Source organism: Lampris incognitus, chromosome 8 (assembly GCF_029633865.1).
Source record: "Lampris incognitus isolate fLamInc1 chromosome 8, fLamInc1.hap2, whole genome shotgun sequence".
NCBI lineage: Eukaryota > Metazoa > Chordata > Actinopteri > Lampriformes > Lampridae > Lampris > Lampris incognitus.
Genome location: NC_079218.1, coordinates 34608157 through 34628279, shown reverse-complemented (window position 1 = coordinate 34628279; position 20123 = coordinate 34608157). Strand labels below are relative to the sequence as shown.

The window sequence follows — 20123 nt, the reverse complement described above, 5'->3', positions numbered from 1 at the left end:
GGGGATCCCAAGACATTCTCAGGCCAGATTGAACATGTAGTCCCTCCAGCGAGTTCTGGGTCTACCCCGGGGGTCTCCTCCCATTTGGACATGCCCGGAAAACCTCCAAAAGAAGGTACCCAGGAGGCATCCTTATCAGATGCCCGAACCATCTCAACTGGCTCGTCTCGACGTGAAGGAGCAGCGGCTCTACTCCAAGCTCCCTTCTGGATCTCCGAGCTCCTCGCCCTTTTCTAAGGCTGAGCCCAGACACCCTACAGAGGAAACTCTTTTCAGCCGCTTATATCTGCGATCTCACCCTTTCGGCCACTACCCAAAGCTCATGACCATAGGTGAGGGTTGGAACGAAGATTGACTGGTAAATTGAGAGCTTTGCCTTCCAGCTCAGCTCCTTCTTCACCACAACGGTCCGGTGAAACGTCCGCATTACTGCTGATGCTGCACCAATCCGCCTGTCAATCTCCCGCTCAATCCTACCGTCACTTGTGAACAAGACCTTGAAATACTTGAACTCCTTCACTTCAGACAACAACTCATCCCCAACCCACAGTGAGCAATCCACTATTTCCAGTAGAGAACCATGGCCCCAGACTTGGAGTTGCTGACTCTCATCCCGGCCATTTCACACTTAGCTGCAAACCGCCCGTGTGTGTGCTGGAGGTCACGTTCTGATGAAGCCAACAAAACCACATCATCTGCAAGAGCAGAAATGCAATTCTGAAGTTCCCAAAATGGACACACTCCTCACCTTGGCAGCACCTTGATATCCTGTCCATGAATATCACAAACGGAATCGGAGACAAGCGACAACCTTGGCGGAGTCTGACACCCACCGAAAACATGTTTGACTTTGTGCCGAGAATGTGGACCCAGCTCTCACTTTGGTTATATAAGGACCGGATGGCTGATAGCAACTGCCCCGGTACCCCATACTCCCGCAGAATCCCCCACAGAGTGCCCCAAGGTACATGGTCGTAAGCCTTCTCCAAGTCCACAAAACACATGTAGACTGGCTGGTCGAACTCCCATGCCTCCCTCAGCATTTCTGCAAGGGTAAAGAGTTGGTCCGTTGTTCAACAGCCAGGATGGAATCCGCATTGTTCCTCCTGAATCCGAGGGTCGACAATCAGTTGGAGCCTCTTTTCCAGCACCCTAGAGTAGACTTTCCCAGGGAGGCTGAGCGGTGTGATGCCCCGACAACTAGAACATACCCTCTGGTAAATAATTCTACATTTTCAAATTAACTGAGTGAGCTCTTAGTGATAGTCTGAATGTGCCGACGGCTGAATAAGTTTTTAATTTATTTTGATACTGAAAAAAGTTTGGTTTACATTCATAAAGTCTGTAAATATTGGCTAAAATTGATGGTAATTTGATGATAAACTGTGGATGAAAATGCTGGTCATAATCAAAATAAATGAATGAAATTATAATCAAAATTGACATTTACAAAAATCCACCAAAACTGAATCGAATCCCCCCCCACGCACGCACAGATGCGCGCACACACACACACACTGCCCTGCACTAGCAACAATCAAAAAGCACACTTCATCCGATTAAAGGTAATTAAGCTACAGTCAGCTTAGTCTATTTAGCATGTTGATGTGACATTGAAGTTTAACCTCACCTAGTTATACTAGCTGAACTATTCATGACTCAAAATAGAGTTACAACTGTAATTTAAGAGGGCAGAAAACCAGCCTTACATCATTACAACTTGTCATATTGAACTAAAACAGGCTAAGAGTAACAAACATGATTCCATTCCCAGTTTTGTTCTCAATGACGAGGATACATTCTCAAAGCCATAGAGTCAACAAGTAGTCCTTCTCACAGTGTAACAAGCGAACAAAGCTCTTAAAATATGAAACATTAGGACCCTTACCTTGTGTTTCCTTTTGCCTTTACTGGAGCTCTTCTCAGAGCTTTGCTTGCTGAAGTCTTTGCCGTCCCTGTCCAGTAAGTCATCCCTCTCAACTTTGATCTCCACTGGCTCCTTGTAGGGTCGCCCTGGAATCCTAGATAACAAGCTCAGATCTGCAGAAAATAGTTTTAAGTAGAGTTGAACAGAAAAAGAGTTAAATTTAATCAAAATGAAAAAAAAGTTGAGCAATGTGCAAAATCCAATCCAGTGAGGCAAGTAAAAACAATTGCACAAAACACTTAATAAGCACTAGGTTTGTGGGTGATGCTGCAAGGGACAGTACGGCTCTGTGGTGACATTTGGGAAGGATGCTCTCCATATCTTTGGATACAGTGTTGTACCAGCTTCCACTTTCTTTTTTTGTCTTGATTCATTACAACCAAATGTAGTAACTAAGTGTTCTATCTATAAATCTGTTTTCCCATCGTCTATCTTACCCACTCAACACCTATTGCACACCCAATCCCGGAGGAGGAGTCCCTCCTCTGGTACTCTTCCTGAGGTTTCTCCAATTTTTTTCTGAAAGGTTTTTTTTTTTCCTGAAGTCTCCTCTTATCTGAACTTAAGGTTTTAGAATAGTGTGTGTCATCCAAGGTGGTTTACTGTATCTACCTCATTTTCATTGTATGTAAAGCTGAAACTAACCGTTTCAGGGCTATATACAACTACAGTTGATTTGGTGGGGACTGGTGGTATTCTCAGTGCATGTGGTATTGGAGCAACATGGGTAATATCAACTAAATTTCAGCATTTAGTCATTTCCAAATGTAAAGCACTAGGACTGTGCGATATATACTATCGGCACACAATATATAGCGTGATATATACACACCATGTGCTGATAGAAAAATGTCTATCGTGTTTACTTTATTGTTTATTTCATTGTGTCACAAATCACTCTTTATGGCAATAGTTTTTATCATTTGCAGTCTGTCCAACTTTTGCACAGATTACATTAATAAATTACTCTTATTGTCTTTTTACTAGCAAAGCTTTTATTGCACTTACAGTAATGGAACTAGTGTAGTTGTTGTCAACTCTCCATCGCTGTCCGTCTCTCCTCCGCTCCATGTGTAGTGGGGCTGAGCCCCACCCGTGGTGAAACAGAGCAGAAGAGAGGAGCCAAGAAACTGACACGACCATAAATGCAGTAGAGACTATGTTTATTACCTAAGTTATGTGCACTTGTTTCATTTAAGCTCTGTGAGAGTTTCACTGCATTTTGATGTCATTTATGGTCACGCTACTCTCCTCTGTTCTGTTGTTCAGTGAACGTTGGGTGCACGCACACGCACAGGGACAGCGTGTGCACATGGTGGGGAGGAGCGGACAGGGGTGAGGAGGGACGGACCAAAAACTATTTATTCATTGTGCTATATGCATTGTTATCTGGATATGAAATGACCTATATCGGGATATGAGATTTTGGTCTTATCACACATATCCCTATAAAGCTCACATTGTTGCTTGAGCAAGTTAGTTAAATGAATAAAGGATCCCAATAACACCCACAGCATCCTGATCAAGAAGCAACAATAGTGTGAACGAGTTACTGTCACCGCACAACCATGTGATGCTGCTTGCAGGTATTAATACAGTCTCATATGAGCAAAGGCGTTTCTAAACCTTGAGAGCCATTATGAAACATGATGGCCTTGACAAGTCTAATGAACAGTCTTACTCCATGAAAAAGCAGATCTCAATTTAAATTATGGTAAAAGTACAACTTGCCTATCTTCACCAGGAGAACCTGCTGCTGGGGCTGTCTGGCAGGGTAGCGCTCTTCTGGGTCACTGAGTGGGGATAAGAGCTCCTTTTCTTCCATGGGAGAGAAGACGCACACAGGAGTCCGGATACTCTCTGTGTACTTGGGCGTCTGTGAGGAAGATGGAATGCTGTCATTCTCCTCTGAGTCAGACGAGGAAGAGTCCGTTTCCACAAACTCACGGGACTTCTGAGAAGTCTTGGTAGGTGCCTTGGCCTTGCGTTTGTCCGCTGAAGCAGTCGTGGCTGCCGGAGTAGGCCTTGGAGATGACTTGGGTTCTTTTTTTATGCTGGGTTTTCGTGAACCCTTTGTGGCAGCCTTTGGCCGGTGAGGGGGTATCTCTGGAGTGGGCTCACTCTCTACCTTAAGTCCCCCCTTTGGCTCTTCCACCACAGGTGGCTTCTCTGATTTTTTTGGTTGTTTTTTACCCACAGTTCTTCGCTGTCCAGCGCCACCTTCGCTCTGGGCTGGGGATTTCTGCCGGCCACGGCCACCGTCGGCACCCTTTTGTCCCGCCCGTAGGTCCCTGCTTGGTGTGGGTGCCCCTGAATCTTTGGATCCCCCACCCTGGCCGCTGTAGCTTCGTCCTGAACCGTTGTCCCGGCCCTCCTTCTTGTACTTGGTGGGAACATTATTGTTGTCTACTGGGGAAGCTGGCGAGAACTGCTTGGCCTTTGTTAACCAGTTGTCCAGCTGCCACTTGTTGGCCATGCGCTGCTCGGGCTACAGGGCCAAAGGGATTGGGGGGAATAATTTGTAAAAAGAAATTGTTTCATTAGGGGGAAGAGGAAAAAAAACAAAACACTACAAGGCCTTTGTCAAAATAATACAATCCTAGAACAACAGTATCCCAGTTTAGAGCCCAGATTAAAAGACAGAAATGGTAGATACTAAATTTATAGAACACCGCATTCCTCAGATAAGGGTATCAAGAGAACAGACCTGTTTTGGCTGTCCCCAAAAAATAGTAGGGATGGGAACTATCAGAGGCCCCACGATACAATATTATCATGATACTAAAGTCACAATACTATGGTATAGCGATTTTAAAAAAAAATTACGATATGCAGAGTATTGCGATACATATACTGCGATATATTACCTTTTTTTGACTGTGAATTGTGTCCCCAAAGGAAAACTTTATCAACATCTGTTTTATATATGACCTCAACAGAAAAATCTCAGCATCACCATCTAGCGGACTAAAAAAAGCAATTGATTTTATTATTCTAGCACTGTACCAAAAAGTTTAATTCGTATTTGCAATTTACTCCGATCAGCCAAAACATTAAAACCACTGACGGGTAAGTGAATAACATCATCTCATTAAAATGACACCTGTCAAGGGGTGGAATATATTAGGCAGCAAGTGAACACTCAGTTCTTGAAGTTGATGTGTTGGAAGCTGAAAAAATGGGCGAGAGTGAAGGACCTGTGCGACTTTGAAAAGGGCCAAATTGTGATGGCTAGACAACTGGGTCACAGCATCTCCAAAATGGCAAGACTTGTTGGGTGTTCCCTGTATGTAGTGGCCAGTACCTACCAAAAATGGTCCAAGGAAGAACAACTGGGGAACCAGTGACAAGGTCATGTGCGCCCAAGGCTCACTGATACGAGTGGCGAGCGAAGGCTAACCCACCTGGTAGGATCCCACAGAAGAGCTACTGTAGCTCAAATTGAAAAAGTTAATGCTGGCTATGATACAGGTGTCAGAAAACACAGTGCATAGCAGCTTGCTACATATGGGGCTGCATAGCCGCAGACCGGTCACAGTGCCCATGATAACACCTGTCCACCACCGAAAGTGCCTACAATGAGCATGTAAGCATCAGAACTGGACCATACCACGGAGCAACGGAAGAAGGTGGCCTGGTCTGATGAATCACGTTTTCGTTTACATCATGTGGACGGCAAGGTGCGTGTGCGTCATTTACCTGGGGAAGAGATGGCACCAGTATCCACTATGGGATGAAGGCAAGCTGGCAGCGGCAGCAGAGTGATGCTCTGGGCAATGTTCTGCTGGGAAGCCTTGGGTCGTGGCATTCATGTGGATGTTACTTTAACATGTACCACCTACCTAAACATTGTTGCAGACCAAGCACATCTCTTCATGGCAATGGTATTCCCTGATAGCAGTGGCCTCTTTCAGCAGGATAATGCACCCTGCCAAACTGCAAAAATTGTTCAGGAATGGTTTGAGGAACATGACAAAACTTCCAAGGGTTGGTCTAGTCTCCAAATTCCCCAAATCTCAGTCCGATCGAGCATCTGTGGGATGTGCTGGAAAAAAAAGTCCAATCCATGGAGGCTCCACCTTGCAACTTACAGGACAGAAAGGATCTGCTGCTAACGTCTTGGTACAAGATACCAGAGGACACGTTCAGAGGTCTTATGGAGTCCATGCCTCAATGAGTCAGAGCTGTTTTGGAGTCACGAGGGGGACATACACAATATTAGACAAGTGGTTTTAATTTTGTTTGGCTGATCAGTGTAAATAATAAAAGATCGATACTTGGCATCCATGTATCGATACAATATTGCCACGCAAAATATCACAATACTATTCTGTATTGATCCCCCCACCCCTACAAAAGTAGGTGACACTGTCATTATTGAGCACGTGAAGCCAATTCCCAAAGTCTGTCAGATTGATCTCTAAGGAGATGGGGCCTGGCATCCATCTAATTGTGAGGGCGCCTGTTCAGAAAGTTGGCCAGGGCTCTAAACTGACTAAAATGGTTGCAAATGTTACTGTTCTTTTAAAAATGCAAATTTTTTATACATCTTCTAAAATTTACCTGACGTACATTGATAAATCTAAAAATAAGATAATGTGCTGATATTTTTGCATTTGGTTGTTCTTATGTCTACCAAAGAAACTCCTGAAGCATATGATCAGCACCTTTTGTCCTCTCACTTGCTCCTTCCTCTTTGTCATGGCCTCTCTCATGTTTACCTTGAAAATTTATTTGAAAAATATATCTTAGCTGTTGAAAAAACAACAACCTTATGAGTAAAATCAAGGGCTCCTTAACAGAGTTCCTCAAAAGAAAAACTGAGGCTATGGAACGGAGGAGACAGAGCTACAAAGGGGCACTTCTGAGGACATGATAAGTGACTTAAGGGGAACCAGTGATACATTTTGCTGCGAGATAGCTTACAAGAAATTAATATATAGTTGAAAAGGTTTCATTCTGTATAACACAAAAAGGAAGTCCCATGATGCCAAAGAACTCAACTAGATCAGACAAGTCAAAAACATTTAGTCTGCATTTTTATAGAATTTTTAAATACACGGTGTAGGAAAAATTTGAGGCATATGTTTAGTAGAACAATTCCATAATGGCCCATCATGGATAATTGTCCCTGCCTTCCACCTTGTAAAATGGTTACATTTTATAAATTGACTACTGACCAGCGTAATAGATCAACAGAAGACAATAAATATAGAGACGGGTGACAAATTAAAGGAAAAACCACCATAAAGTGTCTTAGTAAGGTGTTGGGCCATCACAAGCTTCCAAAATAGCTTCAATGCGTCTCGTCATAGATTCTACAAGTCTCTGAACTCTGCTGGAGGGATGGAACATGATTTTTCCAAAAGATTTTCCCTCATTTGGTGTTTTGATAATGGTGGTGGAAGTACGCTGTTAACTTGTCGGTCCAAAATCTTACATAGGTGTTCAGTTGGGTAGAGATCTGGTGACTGCGAAAGCCATAGCATGATTTACATCATTTTCACACTCATTGAACCATTTGGTGACGCCCCTCACGCCCTGTGGAGGGGGGGCATTTTCATCCTGGAAGACACCTGTGGAAGTGGGGGTAGGGCTTGTTAGCACCAGTGGGGAGGAGGACACACCTGAGGCAAGTTGGCCTGATTGCAGAGCCTTTATCCTCCCCCGCTGAGCCACGGGATCAGGCTCTTGGGCCAGCATGGCAACCGGAGCTTCTCCAACACCACTATACTGCGCCTCCTCTCTGCTTCCAGCCGATGCTAAACCACAATCTTCCTCCCCACTGGTGCCAACAATCCCCACCCCCACTGCCATAAGACACTCCCATCAGGATAAAAATGTTTTATCATTTACATTGACCCTTCGCTCTAAGGAGACACGTGGAACCAAACCATTCAAGGAAAATGCCCCACATACAACTGAGCCCCCAGACTCCCTCACTGTAGGGGTCAAGCATTCACATTTTTTCCTTTAATTTGTCACCATCTGTATATGTACATGTCGAGTAAGGCTAGTACATGACAAGTCATAAGCACTTGCACTGCACAGTTAAGTAAAAAAGGAGCTCCCAACTGACTATGTTTGTAGCACCAAAGCTACCAGAGGAAAAGTTATTTTTAAGCCTTGTGGATGGTCCTACCACAGCTTTGGAGAATTCCATGGAACTACAAATGAGACCCACCACAGCAGAATTTTTAACAGCAATGACAGTGATGAAGGTTCAGCTCCATCAAGGAAGTCATATCAAGTCACATGACAAGTGTATAATACAAAAGTGTGTTTACAACTGTCATTGAAATCAATTCTAACTGTAAGATTTATGACCATCTCCGACACTGTTGTCAACAATTCTGCAGTGTCACTTCTTAAGTACATAACCCGCTAGGAAGTCTCCAAAGCTTTGTTAGACCGACACCCCCCTTTCTGAAATAACTATTCGTGACAGGAAGGCCAGACATCTCCCGAGAAAGATCAACGTGATCAACTTGCAAGATTGCACTCTGGCTTGCACAGCAAGTACAACCTTACAGGAAGTGAAAGTCAACCAGTACCTCAGGAGAGGCGGGTCGTGGTGGTTCATTGGCCTCGCTGTCTGTTGAGCTGCTTTCACTCTCACTGTCCGAGCCTGAGCTGCTCTCTGAGCCACTGTGACTGCTGGAGTCATCCCTCGAGTGGTCCGCTCCCTCACTGTTATTACTGTTGTTACTGTGGAGGCAGACAAGAGGTATGCTTTACATAATATTAAACATCTAGTATGAAGTTTACTACACATCAGTTTTTCACTATTTTGGTGGCAATGCATCAACCTGTAAAAAAAAAAAAAAAAAAAAAAAAGACATTCTTTGGAGGTTACCAAACAACGGTTACTTCAAGAGAATAAGAGAAAGGCTGAGTACTGTTATCAATTCCCATCATTAACTAAGACATAATTTCAACCATACATCAGAAAAACAGGAGTAAAATTGTTTTACAAATTACAATATTTAACTAGAGGAGTACACTCAGAGTGTAGATCTCTGCCAGACGGACGTATCTCCCCTTCTCTGGTGTTTGAACTTGGCGACAAACTACCCCTTTTTTCACCCACTGAGAGAAGGGAAATACACGCACACACGGACAGGAAAAAAAAAGTGTTTTTCCTGTCAATATAGGACTTTTGCGCAGGGCCCAAGCCGATAGAACGGAAAATATGAAAAAAAAAAGTTTCTAATATGCAGCGCTCAAGCTAAAAATATCTACCTAATAAAAACATTTTGCCTGCCAGTCTGTGGATGTACAGCCTTCTAGGCGGACCCTCGCACAAAAGTGGCACGAAAGTCTCACACGAAATGACAGAGATCTGGCCATCATAATTTGCTCACTCCGGGTTGGGGATGAGTTGTTGCCTCAAGTGAAGGAGTTCAAGTATCTCGGGGTCTTGTTCATGAGTGACGGTAGGATTGAGCGGGAGATGACAGGTAGATTTGTGCAGCATCAGCAGTAATGTGGACGTTGTACCGGACCGTTGTGGTGAAGAAGGAGCTTAGCCGGAAGGTAAAGCTCTCAATTTACCAGTCAATCTTCGTTCCAACCCTCACCTATGGTCATGGGCATTGGGTAGTGACCGAAAGGGTGAGATTGCAGATACAAGCGGCTGAAATGAGTTTCCTCCTAGGGTGTCTGGGCTCAGCCTTAGAGATAGGGTGAGGAGCTCGGACATCCGGAGGGAGCTTGGAGTAGTGCCGCTGCTCCTTCGCGTCGAAACGAGCCAGTTGAGGTGGTTCGGGCAACTGATTAGGATGCCTCCTGGGCGCCTTCCTTTGGAGGTTTACCAGGCACGGCCAAATGGGAGGAGATCCCGGGGTAGATCCAGAACTCGCTGGAGGGACTACATGTCCAATCTGGCCTGGGAACGCCTTGGGATCCCCCAGGAGGAGCTGGAGGGCATTGCTGCGGAGAGGGACGTCTGGAGTGCCCTACTTAGCTTGCTGCCACCGCGACCCAACCCCAGAGAAGCGGCTGATGATGAATGAATGAATATATAAAAGACATCAAATGTGTTTAACCGTCACAGTTTTCATGATATGAAATGAATCAAGACAAATGGCTGATTGACTTTCATTCATAAAACAGTAAGAAAAAAGCTCAGTTTTATTGTAGCTACCGAGATGATTTCCAGCTGTGACTGCAATTAATCCTACTCTTGAAATTGTATTTTCACAGCGGCGTTTTAACATTGGACGCTATGACACTTCGGCATGGCGGCAAAGTGAATAAGGCAAATTATTTTTGGCTTAGCCAGTGCTCCTCCAGTTCTCCTGTGCTGAGAACAGCAGTGAATGATTTGCTGGTTTGCGAAACACGATCGACTTCTCATTTACTTCCAAAACCCATACCCAAATAAATAATGTTCTTGACATTGTCGCTGCCCGATCTGACTCAACTGTAGATGTGAGTTTTGCATGTGCACGGTTGACTCAGATCAGGCAGTGACAGAAAGCAGCGATGGTCGAGGAAGCTAGAGAGTGAATGAAGAGAGGGGACAGTGATAGCAAGAACCAATGTTTTTCGAAGCTTTTCAATCACTGCAACCATGAGAGGTTCTTCATCATACAGTCATAACTGTACACAAAAGATTTTAGGCTGATAGGTCCAGTAGGTTGTGAGATTAGCCACAGACAGACACGCACGCGCGCAAACGCATAATTCCTTCCAGGCTACCGCCCAGGGGACATAGTGATGCCAATGCAGGAAGTCATGTGCACCTTTTTTCCATCTTTGTTCAGTCTTTCCACAGGGATTAAAAATTTCGCTGACTAATATCACAAAAAAAGGTCTAAATAAAAAGATTTCAATAAAATATGGGTGCCAAGTCCTCTACGTTGTATATCCAATGAGTTGATTGGGTTCACTTCTACCTTGCTGATGTGTTCCTGGAGGCATTCTTGGCTGAGTCCTGTTCTCCATCACTGTCCTCACTGCTGCTAAGCTTCAAGTCATCCTCAAGCATACTGTAACATAGTGAAAGGATCTCAAATCCCAGCAATCTGCATTTTTTATTGTATATATACATAAACACACACACACACACATATATAAAAGCTATTGCAGTCTAGCTATATTCCATTATTCAAACAGACATCTATAAAATGTGTACAAGAAAAGTTGCTTTACATGATGCCAAGGGGGGAAAAAAACAATGTGCATTTATAATTACATTGGACTGTCTGTGTGTGTGTGTGTGTGTGTGTGTGTGTGTGTGTGTGTGTGTGTGTGTGTGTGTGTGTGTATAAACAATGCCTTGTTAAGAAAGGGGCTGAGGGCTAAGGTGAGATAAGTGGGTTGGGGTTGGATATTGACTGTACAGGTTATGTATTCAGCTGGGGGGGGGGGTCCTACAGGAGCAATTCTCAAAGTGGGGCAGAGACATCCCCTGGGAGCTCTCATATGTAATGCAAAATAAGTGCTGTTTGCTTTCACAGTAATGTAAATAAGCATTTTATCCTAACTGCAGAATGTATAAAGGATCAATTCTTTAATAATTATCACTGTCACTACTGAATATTCCAATTATTACCGTCACTACGGTTGACCATACAGGCAGCTGCACAATTCTTAACAAAAGCAACCACCAGAAATAGAGACTTTCTGAAGAAGTCATTATAAATGAAAGTCATCCATTTGGAGGCATAAAATAGGAAATGACTGATGGCCCAACAATCTATAACTCAGGTGTTGCATTTCTTAGGTTAGTGAGAAACATTTTTTGAGACAGTTTTCATAAAACAAAACTTACTTTGCCCAATCAGCACTATCTAATGATTTTGATTTAATTGAAATGATTTGCCTTCTCACTTCTGCTCGCTGTTAAGTCACATGAATGAGTGCTGTCAGGGCCTTTTGAATGCTGTACCTGAAGCACTCAAACAAGCAACATCAGTTTTTTGTTTTTAATATCATGGTCATAATTCCTTTTTACTAATTTTTCCATCTTAATTCTTACAACCGGTGCTGTATTTTTTCTTCCTATTTTACTTTTAATTTTCAGCTGATTTGCAGCTAAGCCCCCCAGTAACATAGCAACGTGTGTTGTAAAAAGTTCAATACAAATAGACCATTATTATGTTATTATTATTATCAAGAATAGTGAGAATGGGGGCAAAAGACTGGCAAAGATTGACACAATTATGGCTGTAGGACTCACTTTGACTGGTCATCACAGGTCTTAGGTTGGTGACTGCTAGAGGTCTTAGAAGAGCTGCATCTCTCTGAAAGTACACAAGCAGGGTCTTTGAGTTAAACTCAAAGGTTGACTGAGCACACACATCTAACTGCAATAGGCTAGTGCAAAAATATGAATAAATGTGTTTAACACACGTTTAACAACACACAGCCAACACACTGCATGTAAAGCTTCTTAAGTGATAGTAACAAAATGACTTGTTGCGTCACCAAGTATCTGTGCAAATACAGGCTGCTCAAGCTTCTCTTTGCACATATTTTTATATTAATGTGTGTATGCTGGATTGTAACACATTATCCTTCTAACTTGTGTGATGCACTATGATCACACGACCTTAGTTATCTGGCTTAGGTCACTGCACCTGCTCACCAATGGACATTAACAGGTGCAACTTCCACATCTGTTGTTATTTTGACAAAGTTCCTTGGTCGAAACGAAATGCTCATGTATCATTAAACAGCCCATGATAGTGTGATATGTAGCCTGCAGACTATTTTAGGGTGTTTGTAAGTAATACTATCGAGATTCACCTGCCTTCAAGTATAGGTGTTCTGTTATCCTTTGTAGGTGTTTTTGCATTGGGAGAATGGAAATGTGCTTGGTACTCACTGTGTCCGGCTGGAAAACCTGCATGCTGGGAGTCCTAAGGAAAAGAATATTCCATGTTCTCAGTTACTTTCATGAACATATCCCCCTTTTTTCCATGCTGCACCATATTACATAAAGTGGAGTTAAAATCCACTAGTGAAAAATGATTATTTGTAAATAAAAATGACTCTCACTATTCCTTTTCTAAACTGATCTCATCTACCTCTTTGAAACATGCAGCTGATAATGTTTACAATCAAGCAACAAATCAATAATCGACCCAAACCGGCAAAATGTCCCTGAACTGGTGCTTGGATTCAATTTTCATGGGCATGAAAAAATAATTACATTCAATTAGAAGTTCTCAATAGACTGGTGCCAGACAGATTATTCTAGCTCTAGTTTCACATTTTGAGCGAGGTCATTTGATACAAAATGAGACATCCACTTTGTGCTCATGTATTATATGGACTGGATGTAAACAGATGAGGACTGCAGTCATGCTGACCTTAGTAGGGAATGGAAACTTGGAGGGCTCTGTCTTGCAAGGAGTGTGGATGGCTGTCAGCGGAGGGGGCCACGATTGAGTCATTTCCTGAAAGAGGGGGGGTAAAAGTTTAAAATACATAGATTAAAAAAAGGAGAATAAGTAGTATGGAGCAACACACAAGTAATTCTCTGTGTAAAGTGAAAGAGTGAATTTACTCTTGGAAATTTACAAGGACCTTTTTTTAGGGCCAAGATGGGGAAGATTTAGACAAATGAAAAACGCCTACCTTGAGAATTTCATCCACACAGTTGGCGTCACCAGAGCCCTGAAGACACAAACATCAGCCTTAGCACATATGTTCACACATTGACAGGTGTGAATGCTGGCTTCCATGACTCATACTATAAGCTACTATAATGCTACCTGCTCAGTCCTTGATACCGCTCATGAAAATCACTGCCATGGGTGAAAATATAGCAATGACATCAAACCAGTGACATCATGATCAAGACGGACTATACACATGAACCTTAAAGGTACATTGTAAATCCCTTCGAGTACTGCATGTATCATTCAACAGTACACTACACAATTTTCTTTCAAAAAGTATATGGCCTAGAAAAGCTTTTCCCTCCCTTTTTCCCCCCTCCTTAACTCAGGAGTCTACAGAAATGGATGAGATTAGAATTAACTGAAAAGGGACTGAGAGAAGCCCTTGAGCCTAAAACCTCACCTCTACAGGCTGCGAGGGAATCTTGAGCTTGGACAGCGAAGCCTTGCCGTTAGACTTCATCTCCCCCATGGTGCTGCTATGAGACTGTGCACTATAGCTTTCTGCCTGTGAGCTCTTGGGCTCGGCTGTTTCCTGGCCATCCATTGGCCGTACATAGGCTGTAGGCTTCTGTAGCATGGTGCTGGGTTTGGACATAAGAGATGGAGGGAAGGCCTGGCTAGATAGCTGTCCACTGGGAAATGAGGTGTGAACCCGTGAGGGTGAGTCCCAGTTGGCCTCTCTGTCTCGGGGAGACTTGGAACGGTAACGCTGCTCCTTACCATGATGTTGCTCTGCTGACAGAGAGCCCCGGGAGTGACTACTGCCACTGCCAGAGGAGCTCAGAGAGCCTTTGGCGGGGCTTGAGGTGTGGGATTTGGAGTGCTCAGAACCTCCACCATGCTTGCTCGACTTCTTCTCCCGTGCCTCTCCACTGTGTCTTTGGCTACTACCACCGCTGCTACTGCTTCCTCCGTTGCCCCGCTGGCTGCTGTGCCCACCTTGAAGACCTGAGCGTTTCTGGGACTGGGACGAGGTGCCAGCTGCAGGGCCGACAGGTGTCCACTTGCTGCTCTGGCTGTTGCTGTTGCTGCTGCTGCGCTGGTCCCCGCCGAACAAGGACTGGCCGGACTTCTCCTCAGACGAAGGCGCACTGCTGGAAGGTTTACCACCGAGCTTCGGAATGTCTCCTCCAATCGGCTCCTTCATTTCGTCGTAATTTCCCAGCATGCTCTGAATGCGGCTGGACAGTTTATCTTCCTTACTGGACTGGAGGAAGAAAAAGAGAAAGGGGGTGAGCAGCAGAGGAGAGCAGGAGGAACACAAGAAGCAGAGGAACAGACCCAGAGAAAGGGACACATTAAAGGGGGGTGGGGGTGGAGAAAGAGGATTCGGAAAGAAGCAAGGGGCATTAACAGAGGGAAATGCAGAGGAGACGAGAGGAAAGGGAAACAGTGGGCCACAGTGGGAGCAAAGTTTAAGGACTTGGGTTAATTACTTTCCATCAAAAATATGCATAAAAGACGGAAACTGAAGTTCTAATTCCAGCTACAGAGAAATCACTGATATCCACAAAATGAGCCCTCAGTTACCCCAGAATAAAAACAAATAGTGGAGTGTGAAAAATTATCTCTGTATCCCTTGTGTCACTAGGTTTGGAGTTAAAACAAACTATTGAACATACAGAAGGGCCTAATCAACTGCTAACAGAGATGATTGGCTTATTCAAACTCTGTCCAGGCCCATCCCCGCCCATCTGGGAAAGGAGATAAGGGTCTTTCCACAGTTCCACTAAAGAGGTTAATCAATCATTATGAAACCACTGGCTCCCATGGATGGGCCAGCAACTGGCCCATGACAGGAGGTAAACCACAGGCTGTGGGGGATATCTAGTTTCACACAGGGCCCCAGACCCATGTCTGTTTGACATATTCACAGAGACAGAGGAAACGCAAGACTTTTTTTTTTTGTTAGCAGGAAATGTAACTCGCTTGGCCATAACATGCTTTAACCTGCTACCTCATGTTAGTGCTGCTTGATCTGGTCTGGCTGTGTGTAGTTGGGTAGTGGGATGTGGGATTACCCTACAATGGAGGGGAGGGGCTCAGTTTCACTTTGTAGTTACAGGCATAAACAATAAGTCTCACTTTGAGCATCTGTCAGTGTCTGTAATGAGAGTCTCTGTCAGTGTCTAACAAATGAAGATCGAGTTCGGATGCCTTCTACACATAAAAACTGTCAGTGTCGTATTTTGCATCAATGCATCTGTGAGCCCTGTGCAGTGAAAAACGTTACAGCTCTGTGGGTTTACATCTGTGAGACCACAGACGCAACTGTGTGCACATATGGTCTTTACAGAGGACACAGTAAACTTCCATTCACATGAGAGGGGGACTAAAAAGAAAGACTTTTTTTTTTTTAAACTGGAAGATTACATAACTTTCTGGAAAATATCACAAGGAGACATGTGATTCTACGCATGTGAACCAGATAGTAAATCAAACAGTTGGCTAAAAGACAGACATAAAACAAAGCAATCCAATAGGAATAAGACTGACATTCAGGGGTGACTTTTTGTACTGTACTTTAAAAAAACAAAAAAACAAAAAACACACACACCCTTGTGGCCTTTTTCATGGCCCTATCCTGTTTAAAAGTCTCCTTAATACTTTCCCCTCCTGTTGTGGGACAAACACAGGCTGGCACTCAACACTTCAACCCTGACCCCTTTCTACTCCAAACCTGTCAAGACACATTCTGTTCCATCTCCTTGATGACTGGCTCTAGCTAAGGAGAGGAATCACTTACCTCTGCTCAAATCTGGTTACTGACAAAGATTAAAACTGTGCAGGGGATGCAAATCCTCTTTAAAATTACATTGGCCATATGGGAGTCCAGAGCTGGCTGGTCCACATCGCTGAGTCTTTGAGGGAGGGAGGAGTGGGGTAGAATAAAGAAGAAGAGAGGCTACCTGGCACTTTCTGATGTTTAGCTTACCATTTACAACTGTACTTGACAGGTGACTGTATGTCTGATGTTTGCTGTTTAAGACAACAAGTTTCATCTATAAAGAGACCATTAAGTATGTTGCTGAGTTGACTAAAGCCAGGGCTAACTACAAAACTTTTAAAATCCTTAGGAAAGAGAGCATCTCCCACTTTCACCAACTGATTTTGGTAGATTTTTTTTCATAACATCTGAAAAACTGGGGATGCCTACGCAAGACGGAATCACACAGTACCCAACTTGTCACTTGCAAATGAACCAAACTGAACACACCAAACACCAAGCTCTCAGCTTACTACAAGACAGGGTAGCAAATCAAACACCGAGACGTGTTCGTTTCTTTGCCATTGCATTAAACAGGACTTGGAAATCACATTGTACAAGAATTCATGTCCCTACCACAATTAAATTAACTTTTCTTCCATTTGTGGAATCCAGTGCACCCACAGATTGTTTCCTTGTCTGGTCGCCATTTTCTTTCCTGATTTTCTGCATTTCTAATTTTTCTCTCTCTCAATTTTCATTAGCTATTGACAGGATCCATTAAGATTTGTGTCACTGACCAGCATACAAGACTCGATCTAGATTCCACTCATAAAAATCATGCATATCTGACATAATCTAGTGTCCCTGATTCACCTTAAACTAGATCTGGCGGCAAGAGATTAGTCTATATACCTTGCACACAAGATGAATTTCTGTGCTAACCATCCAATAAGACTTGCAAAATCTGCACACTAGTGTACACCGGTACACATTTGCCCAATTGTGAATCCTGGCTACATTCAGGATAAAAGTTATGTAGAATAACCCCAGCAGGACTGGTTTTCCATATGACAAATTTGTAAAGGTGTGTGCGAGTGCATGTGTTTATGTGTGTGGGTGGGGGGGTAGCAGTAGTTGTGCATACATTTCTGAAATTTGCATCTAAAAACTAGGGAGTGCACTCAGTGGAGTGCAGATTTCTGCCAGGCATACACATCACCCCTTCTCCAGTGCTCGAACTTGGCGACAAACCACCCCTTTTTCCGCCTACCGGGAGAGGGGAAATACACACACACACACACAGACAAAAAAAAACAAAACTTTTTCCTGCCATTATAAGACTTTTGCACAGCACCCAAGTCGATTGAATGGGAAATATGAGGGGGTACAAGTTGTTAATATGCAGTATGCAAGCAACAAAGAAAAAATCTACCTCATAAAAAACATTTTGCCCGTCAGTCTATGGATACGCAGCCTCCTAGGTGGACACTCACATGAATGCGACCAAGTCTGACATAAAATGACAGATCAGGCTATCATAATTTCAATTTCAAAGCCCTTATTAAAAGACTTCAGATGTGTTTAACTATTGCAGTTTTCATGATATAAAACGAATCAAGGTGAATGACTGCTCTGCTGATTGACTTTCATTCATAAAACAACAGTAAGAAAACGTAGCTCAGCCATGGGAAATGTGTTGTTGTAGCTACTGAGATGATTTCCAGCTGTAACTGTGATTAATCCTACTCTTGAAATTGTATTTTCACAGAGGAGTTTTACCTTTGGAGACTATGGCACTTCTGCGTGGCGGCGAGGTGAATAAGGCAAATTAATTTTGGTTCCTCCAGTTCTCCTGTGCCGAGATCAATAGTGAATGATTTGCTGGCTTGCGAAATACGAGCGACTACTTGTTTAATTTCAAGACTCACACCTGAATAAATAATGTTTTGGGTCTGACAGTCGCTGCCCGATGTGACTCAAGTGTAGACGCGAGTTGCCCATGCACACAATTGACTCAGATGGGGCAGCAACGGAAGGCAGCGTTGGTCGAGCGAGCTAGGGAGTGAATGAAGAGAGCAAGTGGCGCTAGCGAGAACAAACATTTTTCCAAGGTTTTTTTTTTTTTAAATCACTGCAACCACAAGAGGTTCTTCATCATACAGCCATAACTTGCAGCGCACAACAACAAAAAAGGCCGATAAGTCCAGTAGTTTGCGAGATTAGCCGCGGACAGACAGACAGATGACACACGCAACCAAACACAATCCACTCAAGGCTATCCGCCTGGCGGAGATTATAAAATGATGAAATGTTCTTTGACAGCTTCAACTCAATTCAGGTTTTTTTTTTTTTGGAGAGGCCCCATTTACACACAAACACAACAAATCCCTGCATTTTTGTTACGACAGACCCTGTTTGATGTTGCAATCACCTCTGAATCATCACCTCCTTGTAGATTTTGAGCTTAATACTAGAACGACCGGGATTTCACTCCTACCTAAAACGACCATGGGCAGTTAAAATAACTGCCGGTTTTTAAACTGAGGGTCAAGATAAATACCCAACTGAGATATTAATGCATTACATATGTGAGTATGTCTGTTATGAAACTAACTGATACTAAAATTAACATTTTAACAATTGTAATACTATTTTTAAACAATTTAAACTTCAGAGAGACATGGTCGAACTTGAATAACAAAATTGAAAAAGTGAAAATATTACCTGAAAAACAAAATGGAAAACACATATTGCTCATCCAACAAACGTAACAAGGCCTATAAAACGTAAAATGTAAAAAAAAAAAACAACCTGAAAATAAATATTAACACAGTCCCAAACAATGACTGGCACTTAAAAACTACTAGAATGACTGTGGGTGGTCATTTTGACCGCCACGATTTTTAAACTCTATATTCTGCCAAGATAAATACCCAACTGAGATATTAAGGCATTATAAATGTTAGTATGTATGTCTGTTATGAAACTGACACCAAATTAACATTGTAACAACTTTTAATACTATTTTTCAAACAATTTAAAATGGCGGCTATCCAACGCCTGTAAATACTGCAACACGTCAGTGATAGTCATGGTGCATCTGTAATGGTGTCTGTAAACAGACATGGTGACAATAATCAAATTTAGACTTTCTCTGCACTGGAGAATGCTAGTTTTTTTTTTTCTAGTACAGAGCAATGAACTTCGTGAAGGAAATGATGCAACCAAAACACGTCATAAATAGTGACATGACGCACACGATCACGCGCAAATTACGAGATGGTCATGTTGACCATCCATGGTAGTTTTAGGTCATAACTTTTTTTGTACAATTGATCTAAAACTAATTTTAATGCAAATATATGCAATTTTAGGAGAATTCAGGGGGCAGCGGGTCTGTATCTTTTTCCCCCCACAGAGTTATTAAACTTTGAAAACCCGAAAATGGTCATAATGACCGTCTTGGTCGTTCTAGTGTTAAAAAAGTGGCAAATTGACTAGATTATTTCACTGTGTTGCTGTCTTTTGTATATTGATTTGTATTTGTACGATTTGCATTTGCTATTTGCCGCTCATAATCCATATGTTTGTCTGCACAGCAACTAGATCGGGATGAATATTTGGCCAGTAGAATTCTGTTACAGAATCAGCCTCCTTGCATAAACCTATCCAGGATATGAATACGCATTTTCAACGGTTACAATGTTTAAATAATGCTGCAATTTCTTGGCCAAGACCAAAACCAAATTTCAGTAAACACTAAGGTGAATACCAAAGGCCAGCATTTTTTTTTATGTCAAATTTGTTTTTGTGCCATTGTATAAATTAAATCGTTTTTACATTTCATTTA

The 20123-nt window shown here is 42.9% G+C and overlaps 1 protein-coding gene across 4 annotated transcripts in view; it reads right to left on the bottom strand.

Moving 5' to 3' along the window:
* aff4 (AF4/FMR2 family, member 4) overlaps window positions 1-20123 on the bottom strand; it is a 60584-nt gene that overhangs the window by 12292 nt on the left and 28169 nt on the right. For 3 of the 4 annotated variants that reach the window (XM_056284607.1, XM_056284606.1, XM_056284609.1), the window contains exons 3-11: window positions 13964-14770; window positions 13517-13555; window positions 13249-13335; window positions 12762-12795; window positions 12114-12177; window positions 10828-10920; window positions 8482-8635; window positions 3659-4415; window positions 1889-2040 (exon numbers count right to left, since the gene is read on the bottom strand). In XM_056284607.1, the coding sequence (XP_056140582.1) occupies window positions 1889-2040; window positions 3659-4415; window positions 8482-8635; window positions 10828-10920; window positions 12114-12177; window positions 12762-12795; window positions 13249-13335; window positions 13517-13555; window positions 13964-14770 (2187 nt within the window). The remainder of the gene's footprint in view (window positions 1-1888; window positions 2041-3658; window positions 4416-8481; window positions 8636-10827; window positions 10921-12113; window positions 12178-12761; window positions 12796-13248; window positions 13336-13516; window positions 13556-13963; window positions 14771-20123) is intronic. The other variant, XM_056284608.1, reaches the window with a different exon arrangement.